The 14,428-nt window shown below is 43.9% G+C and overlaps 1 protein-coding gene across 1 annotated transcript in view; it reads left to right on the plus strand.

The window, feature by feature from the left end:
• Positions 1-14,428, plus strand: part of MAML3 (mastermind like transcriptional coactivator 3) — a 396,777-nt gene that overhangs the window by 229,958 nt on the left and 152,391 nt on the right. The window contains exon 2 of the mRNA XM_081304141.1: positions 6,170-7,729. Coding sequence (XP_081160267.1) covers positions 6,170-7,729 — 1,560 coding nt within the window. The remainder of the gene's footprint in view (positions 1-6,169; positions 7,730-14,428) is intronic.

Here is a 14,428-nt window from a genome sequence, read left to right on the forward strand (position 1 = left end):
TGTTGTTGTTGTTGTTTTTCCACAATCACTATATGTGTTCCCTAGTGGTTCCTAATGTGGATTCCTGGACCTTTAGAATCTTTAAAAATACAAAGGAAGAGATGGTCTGTTTCCAGTGTTTCCAACTAACCAAAAGAAATTGTACATTTTCCTTGAAAACACTATGCAGCTAAACATTTTCAAGTGCCTGCTTTGAGGATCAATGACATGAATTCAGTGTGGTTATTTGAGAGCTCTGCTTAACATTTATTCATTCACTCATGAAGGAAAAGGAAAACAGTTTTATAGTGTGACATGCATTAGTATGCACGGAGAGAGGCTGCGTAGAAGGTGATATCTAGACTGAACTGGGAAGGATCAATGGCCAGGTGAAGAAGCTGGATGGGAAATAACAGGTGCAAAGGCTCAGAGAGAAAAGAACCATGGGGTGTCCTGGGGACTAGTTAAGTATGGACACTAAATGTATCACGACATTCCCATCAACCACGGACCACATATACCACAGTCCCGTGAGTTTTTATCGCCTAGTGACCTCGTAGCCGTTCCTGTCTAAGCACACCATGGGAACACATCATTGATGAACATCAACCAAATCGACAAAAGGTGCCTTTCTCAGAACTTATTCCATTGTCCAGCCACAGGACTGCATAGCTAGTGTCAGGAACTGGTTGGTGTTGGAGGCCAAGTGGGCAAAGAGATTGGAGTGACTGAGGATCCAGCTGGGGAGGGCCCGTGTGCCAGACCCAGCTGAAGTGAAGAGCAAGCTCGATGAGATTCACAAGGAAGAAGAAACCACAGGGAATGGGCTGAGGAAGCAGGCAGGCAGGGTTTTCGTGGGAACTGATGCAGAAATCCAGGAGAGGAGTCTTGATCTGAATGGAGGTGCTGGCCCTGGGGTGAAGATGGGCCTAAAATTCTTACAGGATAAGACCAGAGCATTCTTGAGCTTTAATTGTGTGCAAGTGGCAGGGAGAGGGTGGAATCGAAGATGATTCCTGAAAATACAATCTGGAGAGCATCCTTGCATTAGAACCCATGCCGAGGATGAAGGTTGGCGATACGTGGCCCAGTCCTGGATGAGGTTGTAGGGTGGGCTGTGGCATCAGCCCTGAGTTTAGCCACTTCTCTCAGTAATCTCAAACAACTGCTTAATCTCACTCTGCCTTGAGTCCCTCCTTTGTAAGAACGTTCTAATAAAACCTCCCTTTAAAGACCATTAGGAGTAGGAGACAGGGAATCTGAGGTTTCTGCCAATGTCTTCCATCTTAGAGTCCTCATTATTAACAGTAGCACTACCATCTTTATTCTCAAGCTCAGGGACTCTGTCCAGTTTCATGCAAAATCAAGGACAGAGCAAGGAGAGTTGCTTTGAACTAGCTAGCACAGCTAGAAGTCGAAAGAAGGAAAAGATCTCTTTATTGTGGACACTCTGGCTCAGGGGACACCTCGAGTGCTCCACTGTGTCAGCAGAGGGCTGGTAGTCTTAGCCAGGCTTGTCCTTGTCATGGGTGTCATCCACACCTGCCCCTTCCACCTCCTCCCAAACACTGCCCCTTTCCCTGCAGAACCATCAGAACAGCACCTGGCCTGCTCCAGGGCTTGCTACAAGAATAAAGTGGGATTGTGTGTGAAAGTGCTTTGTAACTCCAAAGACAAAACTATTCTTGTTACTACTGATATGCCCCACCCCCGTTCTCTCTCTCTCTCTCTCTCTCTCTCTCTCTCACACACACACACACACACACACACACACCACATCTTCACAGAAACACAAACCATCAAGCCACATCCTGTGGACAAGGGACTATTGCTGGAGCCATTAAGGAGGAGGAATTGTTTCCTCCAGAGTCATTGACACATGAGAGCAGCCCATGTTGTCACAGGCCTTGGATAAATGGCACACTTGGGCTCCTGGCACCACAGCTTCTCTTCATGGGACACAACATTTATATGTAATAATGGTAATTCAGGAGCAAGGGGCTGTGATGCTCAGAAAAGAGTTTCTGTGATTCTTCCACAAGGGTACAACCCTGTGAAGAGCCTCCCGGAATGGTAACTCGGAAGGGCCAGGGACTTGCTAAGTCTTTGGGCTGAGACCGGGACCTGAGGCCTTCAGGCAGGACCTCACCAGGACATTTCCCTCATGCTCACGGAGCCGGCGGCTTAGGCATTAGCCAGCCTTCTCAAACACACAGCCGGTTGGCCATCTTCCTCCCCTCTCGACCCTCTCCCACAGGGGACGTTAAAGAGAGAATTGGACTCTCAGACCACCTTCCCATATAACAAAGGATGATGAGACAGACAGAATTGATGGGAAGATTGCTCTGCTATTTTGGGCCTCATAAAACAAAACACAACATGAAAAACCATAACCCAGCATCTTCAATGATGTCTTGCTTATGTTCCAATACGCTGATACCTGAAATATATATATCAAGATTTGGGTTAAAAGGGGCCAGTGGTGGAGAACGGGAGGCCCTTGGGGACACGCGGTGCTTGGCAGCTCCATTCAGGTGGCGTGCTGAAAACGTATTTGATCTGAACCTCAGCAACCTCGCCTCCGCTGTTGTACAATCTAGGACATGAATGCGTTCGCACTTGGACTTGAATTGCAAATTTGATTTTTGTTGTTCATATTTAAAAAGCTCCACCAGATGCTTGGAAAACATTAGGGTTTTGCCAGCCAGGGAATGGAAATATTATCATTCTACCTATTTGTATTTCAAAGATCCAGGAAGCAGTCTATCTCAGTTGCCAGTTGTGACTATGCACATCCCTGAATTTTTAAAATGGTAAAACTAAGGCTTCCTAGGTACCTTTCTATATTATTTCATTCAACGTCATCTTCACAGTCACTCTATGAGCTAGGTATTATTAACCCATTTTGCAGAGAAGGAAATCAAGGCTTATGTGTTGTGAGTTTACCAAAATTCATTCATTTAACAGGTATTTATTGAGCGTCCACTATGAACTCCTGGGGACCCCAAAGTGAATAAAACAGAAAACTCACTGCCCTCATGTAAATTCCTTTCTAATGGAGGGTATCATAGCCATCGATCATTAAGGAGTGGCGTGACATTCATGTACATTGACTCTCATGTAGGGATCTTGGTAGTGACATTTATGTGTGTTGACTATCGAGTCAGGATCTTGGTTTTGAGCCTGGAGTTCTGACTCTAGAGCCTTGCTCCCGATCTGTGACACTACCCTCCTGCTGCACCCACTCTGCTAATGAGAGGTACAACTTGGGCTTCCAGCCAGACGTGTCTCCGTGGTGTGCCACCACCATCTTACAGGGGAACACATGGAGCGTCTTTGTTTCTCTGTCCTGTCCCACCCATTACCTAACCTAGAACAGAATCACAGACCTTTGCTTTCTGAGTTCATTTTAAGACAAGTGTTTATTTTCTGTGGTCTCACATCACTTCAAGAGGTGCCCCGAGCCTTGTTTCCCTCAAGTCCTGAAGCTATGATATTTGAACTTGCCGCTGGAGCCTTGCATTCAAGTGTCTGCGGTCTCTATGATCAGAACCATGGCTTTTTGGTTTATTCCATAAATTACATCATTTTCGAGCAGTGTCTACCTGATATGATGGATTGAACCAGTATTTTCTTTGAAGTCAAATTCCCATTGTGTCCCAGTTAGGACCTTGGCTTCAGAGTTCAGGAGCATCTATATAGTGACTGCAGACAGCGTCTGGTGTTGTGGTTAAAAATATAAGATTCAGGAACAAGGGTTACACTGGACTTTGACTTAAGAACCTTTCCTCCATTCCTTCTTCTTACAATGGAATTCTCTGCTTGTTTGAAAGTGCACAGCCGTGAGTGACAGTTCTTGAAACTGACCATATCACCATGAGATTGGTTTTCTTATACGTGGGGCTCCTCCAGAGCCTTGGCAGCTCCATGTGTGGGTTCAGCAGGATGGGGACAGGGGAACCCTGCTCCTCTGCCACAGCTTCTCTAACACAGCAGCTTTGCCAAGAGTAGCAGCCCCCAGGTGGAAGAGCCGCTCCACCGTCCCCCTCCCACCCTGCATCCTGCTCCCTTCCCCCTTTGCCTGTGCAAAGCCACTGCAACCTCAGCTCCCTCAGTCACCAGCCCATACCCAGTCTATGCCAAGCCTTTAGACCAGAACCACAAAAGCAGCACACAGGTGAATTCGGGTTAAAATTTATAAACCTATAGAATTAGAAAGGTCTCTCTTAACAAGACTTCTTAAATGGGCCCAGTTAAGTGGATGTCACACCCTCTGGAGTGAGAGATCCAGCACTCCTGTTACCAGGAATGTCGAGTCTCAAAAGCCAGCATTCCTTACCGTCAATGGTGCTGCCTCTTGCTCTGAGTCAAGCTTGCTTCTTTTAGGACAATAGGTTTATTTGTTGAATTCGAGATTATTTATTAACCACTGCTAAGAAGCTGAGCACTGGGTGCAGCACTGTGGATATATCGAAAGCAAGTTAGCCACAGTCCGCTAAACAGGCACGTAAGTCAGTAAGTCATGGGCTCAAGGTATGATAACAGCTCTGATGGGGAAGTTTAGATTGCCTCGAAGAACTCATTCCCCTACATCCATCCCAGTGTGGGTGGGTCAGGGAAGGCTCCTGAGCTGTTCGGGTGGGGAAGGCATGTAAGATAAGACTTGGTAAGGCTAACTGTGATCTCACCTGAAAAATAAGCAACTATTAACCAGGGAAAGGGTGTGGGGAGGAGGAGTGTGTCCCAAGAGGTGAAGAAGCACATGCAGTGCCCTGGAGGCAGAAGGAAGCCTGCCCGCTGAAGTAACAGGAGGAGTTGCAGAAGAGTTGACTGGAAGTGGAACAACAGGTGAGGGGTGGGGGATCGAGATGCTGAGCAGAGAAGCAAAAGGTGAACTGGAAGGACCCGCAGCAGCCAGGTGGTTTGATTGGGAGTCGGTATAGATTTTAATCCATACACAAAGCATTAAATCATTGCAGGGTTATAAACAGGAAGGACAAAATTTTTTTTTAAGAGCATAGAGATTCATTGGAAGAGAACAAAACAGAGAATCAAAGGACTGATGAGAGAGTGAGTGGGTGAATGAAGACAGGGCAAAGAGGCCAGCAGGAGACCAAAGAGGCCAGCAGGGTCCCTGGCTAGGGGAGTGGCAGGGTAGATTGACGGAAGGGAGCTTGTTAGAGGGGCTGGTGATGAGGGAGGCTTCAGAAAGATGCGTCAATTTCTATCTTGGGTAACCGAGTAGATACTGAGGTGGGGAACATTGGCGAGGATCATATTTGGGTAACAAACGATAATAAGCTCAATGTTGAGTTTTAACTGCCTGTGAAATATCCAGGGGGAGAGCCTTGGAGTTAATGGAGCTCAGCGGGGAAGATGGCGCTGGGTACACTATTTGGGATCATAAGCCTGGAGAGGAGAGTCAAAGCTGTTGTAATTTGTGAAATTATCTACAGAAGCATGTAGAATTGCCAGGAGGAAAAACCAAGAAGCCTAAGACAAAATATTAAAGAGTCCCATCATTTAGACAAATAAGAAGACACGAGATTGAGAAAGAGCAGGTGGGGAGAAGGAAGGAAATGCACAAGAGGGAGAGATCATGGAAGCCAAGTCGAACAGGCTTTGAGAAGAGAGTAGATTACTGGATCAACATGGTATTGGGAGTGAGTTGTAAAACAGGAACCGAAAGGAAGTTTGTGGTTATGTTCAGTATTCATCTTCTATTGTCTGGTACTCAATAAACGGGTTAAATTCCATATCCTCAGTGGGATTTTTAGTGTTCTTCAAAATGTTAATTTAATTCCTTGATGTTCTCAAGGTGTGGCAAGAACGTTAAGATGGGTATTAACATCTTTCTCAAGTATGATGTGTTTAGGTCCAAGTCTCGTTTCTAGCATTCATTTGGAAAAGGATAACAGATGATTTTTCCTTAAGACCTTTTCTTTTGCTCCCTACCTTCCAGTCTTCAGCTGGCTTTCTCTTCGGTGTCCAAACTCTGCTTTTCAGCAAAACCTTTCCCCATAGAATTCGAATTTCAGTGTTTGTTGCCTGATTTAAAGGGAGAAGCATCATTTCTTTCTTACGAATCCTAAAGCATTTAAAATTAGTTCACAACCAGGCACATAACGATGCTTAAAAGAGGAAAATGTGGTTGGAGATTGAGTCAACCTCTCTTCTGTCTCTTTTCCAGCTACAAGAGACTGTGAAAAGGAAGTTGGAAGGAGCCCGATCCCCACTTAACGGAGACCAACAGAATGGAGCTTGCGATGGGAGTTTTTCTCCGACCAGCAAGCGGATCCGAAAGGACATTCCCACAGGGATGGAAGCCATCAACAGTTTGCCCAACAACATGCCCCTGCCTTCAGCTTCCCCTCTTCACCAACTTGACCTGAAGCCTTCTTTGCCCTTGCAGAACAGCGGGACTCACACTCCTGGGCTTCTGGAGGATCTTAATAAGAACGGCAGGCTCCCCGAGATCAAACTCCCTGTCAACGGCTGTAGTGACCTGGAGGATAGCTTTGCCATCTTGCAGAGCAAGGACCTCAAACAGGAACCTCTCGATGACCCTACTTGCATAGACACATCCGAAACATCTCTTTCTAATCAGAACAAGCTGTTCTCAGACATTAACCTGAATGACCAGGAGTGGCAGGAGTTAATAGATGAGTTGGCCAACACGGTTCCGGAAGATGACATACAGGACTTGTTCAACGAGGACTTCGAAGAGAAGAAGGAGCCGGAATTCTCACAGGCGGCCGCGGAGACGCCTCTCTCCCAGGAGAGCACCAGTGTGAAGAGTGATCCCTCTCACTCTCCTTTTGCACACGTCTCCATGGGCTCCCCCCAGGCCCGGCCTTCGTCTTCGGGTCCTCCCTTTTCCTCCGTCTCCACCACCACGAGCTTACCTTCTGTGGCCAGCACTCCCGCAGCTCCGAACCCTGCCAGCTCACCAGCCAACTGCGCTGTCCCATCCCCTCAAACGCCAAACCAAGCCCATACCCCAGGCCAAGGTCCACCGCGGCCCGGCAACGGTTATCTCCTGAATCCAGCCGCAGTGACAGTGGCCGGTTCAGGGACAGGCCCGGTGGCTGTGCCCAGCTCTGACATGTCTCCTGCAGAGCAGCTCAAACAGATGGCTGCCCAGCAGCAGCAAAGGGCCAAACTCATGCAGCAGAAGCAGCAGCAACAGCAGCAGCAGCAGCAGCAGCAACACTCAAATCAGACTTCAAGCTGGTCTCCCCTGGGGCCTCCATCTAGTCCATACGGAGCAGCTTTTCCTGCAGAAAAACCAAATAGCCCAATGATGTACCCCCAAGCCTTTAACAACCAAAACCCTATAGTGCCTCCAATGGCAAACAACCTGCAGAAGACCACGATGAATAACTACCTCCCTCAGAACCACATAAATATAATCAATCATCAGCCAAATAACTTGGGTACAAACTCCTTAAACAAACAGCACAACATTCTAACTTACGGCAACACTAAACCTCTGACCCATTTTAACGCAGACTTGAGTCAGAGAATGACACCACCAATGGCCAACCCCAACAAGAACCCCTTGATGCCGTATATCCAGCCGCAGCAGCAGCCCCCGCAGCAGTCCCCACAGCAGCAGCCTCCGCCCCCACCCCAGCTCCAGGCTCCCAGGGCGCACCTGAGCGAGGAGCAGAAGCGCATGCTTCTCATGAAGCAGAAAGGAGTGATGAATCAGCCCATGGCTTACGCCGCGCTTCCATCCCACGGTCAGGTAAGTGTGAAAGTGAGACACGCTTGGAGCACTGCTCCCCGTGCATTTCAAGCTGTCAAGTGTGATGCTCTCCGAGCTTCTGCCTGAGCAGGGTCTAATTACCCGCCGAAATTCTCCCTCCACGTCCTCCTGGAGTTGCAGCTCTTAGGTATGTTTCCCCTTTCTTCTAAGAGATGGAAAAAGGCTGACCCCATCAACTATCTTGTATTTGAATGCCTAGGACTCGAATTTCCTGCTCCTGCCTGCAGATTAAGAACCAAACATTACAAAATTCTCACTCTGGGGAAGGCAGGCTGCAGACCCATGGCCAAACATTTTGCTACTTCATTAACTTTCCTACCAGATGGTTCAATCCCAGACTCGGGTGACAGGAAGGCCAGGATGCTTAAGGCTACCTATAACCATTTTCTAAGGCCTGAGCAACCTTCAGCTACCTGATTGAATTATGAATAATGGGAAATTTGGATTCTCCATGTTCAAATGTGGGAGAGATTTCTGTATTTTCAAAATGAGCCCGAGGGTAGATTTTGTAGGACCAGTCAGCACTGAAACATTTGCTGCTAGGGTATCAACAATTAGAAGCAGTTGCAGTCTTGTTGCTTGAGATTACAATGACCTCTGTCCAACTCATTCAGCTCTATTTTGGGAAAATTGGATGATGAATGTACCTTGGTGCTATATTAAAAACAAAGTCTCCTTTTTCCTACTGTCTTCCTGTTTTGGGAGGGTAGGGTCTTTCATGCAGCCACAGTTGGGTAGCAAATACTCACCAACAAGCACTTACTGATGCTCAACGTGACCAGTAACCAGCAGCCACAGCTTCTTTAGTTTATTTATTTTTTGCAGTCCTGGGGGATGGAACTCAGGACTTGTGCATGCTAGGCAAGTGTTCTACCACGGAGTGACATCTAAGCCAGCTCTAGTTTAACACTGTATCTTCCATGAAGGAAAGAAGAAGTAGGGAAATGCACTTTATCTCTACCTTCCCCCATCATAGATGAATTCATGGGGATCACTTAACTACCAGTTGCTACTCTATGCTCCATCCCTTTTTAGTACTGTAGTTGGAGATTTTGCAGAATTCTGTTTTAGAGGCCCTCATGTTTAAACTGATGATAGGATATGCATCCACAATGGGGTGCATTGGGCGCCCTGGGAAGGAACCCAGGCAGATCTTGTCTTGTTTCTTGGTTGTTTGCATCTCGTATCTCCTGGAGTACCCCACCCTATCTCTACCCCCACCCCCACCCAATCCATGGAAGCTACAGGGCTGGGGGGTGGCCTTGGCCTGCAGAGACAAGCCTGAGCTCTGTGGCTTCATTCTTGTCCTTCACAGCCTTCCAACCCTAAAACCTCACAGTGGCTTCTTGTCTGCACATGCCAGCAGCCCTCAAGAAATTCTGTCTGGATAAATAAAAGTATAGCTTAGTTTACATCAACTGAAATAGGTAGCTGGTATAAAAATATCATTGAAATGTGAAATTTGTATGTTTTATCTTGGTTTCATCTTAAAATATATTCATAATATATATATATGTATATGTATATGTATTTACATATATATACTATTAGAAAATGCAACATTTTATGTACTTTTTAAAAGATTAAGTTCTGAAGCAGGCACAAACAGAGGCAATACGTAGGGGTGTTTGTGGTAACACAGAGGCATCACAAGATTTTTGAGAGTGAAAGTTGTCACAGTGAATTGTTGTTAACCTTAATCAAATTGTGCCTTTATAGTCACTGTTTTTACACCAGTATTTTCTCCAACCCAGACCAAAGATGATTAGTTTCAACTCACAGATTCTTCAGACACATAGGTGCAATATGTACCCACCCATAACCCCCACCCTCACTAAACTGCTTTTGAAAGGTGCTCACTTGGGATAAAGTTCCTGTCTTTGCTGGAACATGAATTTTCAAGGTGCTCATTTTGGTCCTTAACGCTTGCCTGTGAGTCACTGAAGCCATGAGCTGCAGAGGTCATGTTTTGAAAGGGCTTAGCCAGGTGAAGGAGCAAATGTGAGGCTTTCTGGATTCAATCTGTGGGCCTCTGCTCCTCTCTCCTTATCATAAGGTGCTCTGAGGGTGGACAGAACCTTCCCAGGCAAACCCTCATTAGAATAATCACTTCTTAATCTCATAAAGTACTGACAGGTAAAAGCATGCTTTTTAATGAAATATTAACTCACCACTGCTTGAAAGATGCTTCAAAACACAGACATGTGGATTTCTTTCTGCAAACCTCGTTTATTTCATGTTTTTATCTGATTGCAGAGCAATATTTACATAGCTCACAGAATAGTCAGCTCTACTATCTGGGGGTGCATTGCACAAATACTAGCATGAATTACAGGCAGGAAGTACAATATAGTTCGATTTTGTTTTCAGTTGTTGCTAGAAAAAATTCATCTCATTTTTTCTTGGCCGCAAGGACCATGATCAACACTTAGTTCTAACAAATGGCTTAAGCACCAGAGGAGAATAGTAGCCACATTTGTTTCAAGAAAGTTGTATAGATGTTTGCTTATTTGGAACACTTGTATGAAAGTCCATTACTTTCAGAAATGAACAGAAACATCATCACTTCCTGGATATTTCAAAAAGGAGAGAACCAAAGATAGAAGAAAAAAAAAAGACTTTCACAACTTTGGATGTGATTTATCTAGTAATTCCACTTCTCAATATTTACATATTCCTTATAATCAAAGGATTAACAAAAATTATGCCCATGGTGTACTTGTGACAGTGAAAATTTGGAATCAATATAAATATTTTGGAAAAAATAATGTACATGAAAATCATGATACTAATGAATGATTAATCACACAGATGTGCTCCTAATATGAGTAAAATAAGCAGATCATGAAACAGTTTATGTTATAATCCAGACTGTGTTGTCTAATACACATAGAAAAAGGGTGTTCAAAGTGTTAGAAATGGTATTTCTGGTTGGTAAGGTTGAGTGATTATGGCTTTGAATTTCATGTTTTAATAAGTTTTCTGTATTTCTATCATACATATTTCTAAATTCCTAATATACATAGGTGTTAATTCTACCATCAAGGAAAAAAAAAACTAAGGAAGGAGAAGTCCCTATTTAAAAAAAAAGTTCACACTTTGCAAATTCTTTTTTAAAAAGAACAGTTTTGAATTGATTTGCCAGTTGGATTAGGGCAATGCCATTATATCCTGTTAATTTACATACAGTAGCTGTGAGTCCCTGCGTTAGTAGGTGGTTCTAAAACCTTCCTCCCACCCTCACTCTCTTTTCCATTATCTCTGCCCACCTTCTTTCCTCCTTAGCATTTTTTCCTAATTTCTGTAAAACTTAAGCTAAATGATTGACAAGTAAAATACAAATAAAATTTCAACCATTGGAAATACGCATATTCTTAGATTAGTTCTTTGATCATTTCTCCCTTCCCTTCACTCTTATTTTTTGTTCATTTGTTAATTTCTTCTGCATCTATTCATCATGGATTGACCCTCCTGGATCGCTCTCTAATTTTTCAAATATGTTTTTCTATAACAAAATACACAGAACTTACTTTGGCCTTATCCATCTATTAATCTTTTCCTAATGTTGCTATTTCTCAAGGGTAGGATTGCACTCTAGTGTGTGTCTGGTGTGTGTATGTGTGTGTGCGCGCTCTCTCTCTCTCTAGCGCATTTTTGCATGGGGCCTAACTATCTTAAACATAAGGATGTTTAATAAACCATTTGGTGGCAATTCTCAAAATTTGGGCTAAAAATGCATTTTCAGTTGATTATCAGCTCCAGTGAGGACAACAGTAGCACAAATGACAAAAGCCTACTTTTGAGATCAAACAGAAGAACTGGAAAAGCAAGTCAAAGAGAATCCTTTGCAAGGAGGTGGCTATCTCCAGCGGTGGAGCAGCCATGAGGTTGCTGGGAAGCAAACACAGTCCCTGTTTCCAACAAACAAAAAACAATGGCAAAACGATTAAAGAAGAAAACTGAAGGCACGAGACTGCCTGCTGGTCAAGGAGGGCCACAGGCTACCCAGAGCCCAAGAATAATCCCTATGTTGACAGGCAGAAGGTGAATCATTTTGAAAATGAACTTGCAATCAGAAAACTAGATAAGTCATTGACTACTCTGCTACTTTGTTCTTTGTGTGTGTGTCTTCTTAGTGAGGCTTTGTATATCACAAATACATGTTTGCCCTTTTTGGTTATTTTACCAAAATTTGTAGGGTACCCTGTAAAGTATATCATTGTAAGCTTTTTAGCTGTAGAATCTGCATAGAAAGAATAGACCTTTAATATTCACAGCTGTTTTGGAAATTTATTTTGAGTACACATATTTTCTAACTTTAAAAATCTATAGCCCCTCTGTTCAGTTTCCTTAAATACATACTGCTTACTTTATCCAAATAATGCACATACTCAGATCAGAAAGCCAAACAGCCTTTGCAAAGCTTGTGATGAGTGATGGTGGTCCCCTGCTCCACCTGCCCTGTTCTTAAACTCTGCTTTCCAACGGCAGCCACTTCAGTTCATTGTTTCCTTATTTATCTCCATAAACTGCTATTCCTCAATTTTTCAATTATTTGATTCCATAGAAGATAAGGATTTTGCTCAGTTACACTACATCCTCATAAATATGCCCAGCCTTCCACACTCTCTCTTTCTCTTCCATACTCTCGATATAGCTAACTCTATCACAGATTATGACTTTAAAAGTATTCCATGCTGGGGCTGGGGGTGTAGCTCAGTGGTAGGTAGAGTGCTTTCCTAGCACAAGTGAGGCACTGGGGTCGATCCTCAGCACCATATAAAAATAAAATAAAAGTATTATGTCCATCTACAACGAAAAGAAAGTTTTTAAAAAGAAAAGTATTTCATGCTTACATGGCTAATTTTTGCATGGTGCCTCACCCTTTAGCCATTTCATATATTATGATTCCAATTCTTTTAATGCACAACTTTTGGAATTAGTAATTGCCTCTTTAAAATATTGTTGTTATCTCTGTACCTGTCTTCATCCCGTCCTCAAGCTTTCCTGACCCTGTAGAACTTTCAATATGATTAAGCACATAAAAAAAAATCTATTTTCTTTTGTCTTTCCTTGTCTCTTCCCTCTATCCCCTCCCTCCCTCTGCTCTCCATCTTTCCTTCCCTCCCTCCTGCCTTCCATGTCTTTCCTGGGGGCTTCTATTCTCTTGCTGCACTGTGTTTCTGTCCCCTGGTTTTTGGCCCTGCCACATGACTCTTGCACCTGCCCTTCAGCAGCATTCCTGACGGGTTTTACCACCTTCTGTATTGCACTGTTTTCTAGGTCGATCCTCCTTCTTGGATCATTCCCTCAAATTAGTGGAGCACATTCACCTAGCTTCTTGCAAAAGAGTACGGGAGGTTGTTTTTTAACGAAAACTCTTCTCGAAAATGTCTTGTCCTTTTGATTGACAGTTTACCCTCTGGTAGAACTGTAATTTGGAAAACATATTCTGTTTTAAAGACATTTCTTCATGGTCCTATGACTTTCAGAGTATTGAGAAGTCCAGTGACATTTGGAGCCCACGCCTTGTGGGCGTAACCTGTCTCTTCCCTCTGAAAGCCTTTCGAATCTTCTCTTTATCCCTAAGATTTCACAACGACTCATCTTAGGGTAGCTCTTTTTCACGCAGTACATCTGGTGCTGTGAACGCTTATTTTTAATCTGATCATGCAGGATAGTGAGGCCTGGATATGGTCTTGTTGGGTTTTTGTTTTTCTGATCAATTATCCCTCCCTTTTTCTTTCTTCGTTTTTTTTTTTTTTCCATAACTTCTGTTTATTATGTATTGAATCTCCTTGATGGTTCCCTGGTTTTCATATCTTTTCTGTTTTCCATGTTTTTGTCTTTTTATTCCATGTTCCATGAGAGTTCCTTAACTTTATATTCCAACCCTAATATTCAACATTTCATTTTAATTTTCATATTTTTAACTTCTGTAAGCTGGGTTTTTTTTTATTCTCTGAAGTATCCTTTCAATCTAAGGATATTAATTATCATTTTTAAAATGAGTTTTCTTGTGCTTCCTAGTTCTCTATTTCTCCCATGCACCTTTGGCCATATGCTGATTTGGGTTTTCTTTGTTTCATATTAGAAGCTTTTCTCAAATGTCCACTTATTGAGAGTGAAGCTCAATAAAGCCACTGAGTTGCTCTGTGTGCTTGGACAGGACTTGTCAAATGTGGTGCTTTGCTACAGGGAGGTTGGATCAGAACCCGCCAGTTTGCTGGGTCAGTATCTGCAGATGGTTTGCCCTGGGGAAAGACAGAAAATATTCCTTCAGTCTCATTTACTGAGGGTCCTAAGTCTGGGAGAGGGCTTCCCACAAGTAAGCAGGGAAAGGGAGTTGGTAGGAGGCAGCAATGGCTACTGTGTAGTGTTGAACTTAAACTGTTGGTTTACATGTGGCTCTTCCTCCTCCCACTCTCAGCCAGGTGTGGGATCCAGGATGCTAGGGTCCAGTGGCTTCAACTCTGCAGGGTCATGCAATTTTCTTCTTCTACTCTGGGGGAGAGTCTAAGGACCTCCCTCCCCATGTTCAGAGGCACCTCTGAGGCCTCCTTTGGCTTGAACCTTCTTGCTTGTTTTCTGGCTTCCCTGATGCAGAATTAGATTGAGCTTTCTCAGAGCTGATAAGTCGTCTCGTTTTCATCTTCCAGAATTTTGTTGACACCCCTT

Source organism: Spermophilus citellus (assembly GCF_964194105.1).
Source record: "Spermophilus citellus genome assembly, chromosome: 8".
NCBI lineage: Eukaryota > Metazoa > Chordata > Mammalia > Rodentia > Sciuridae > Spermophilus > Spermophilus citellus.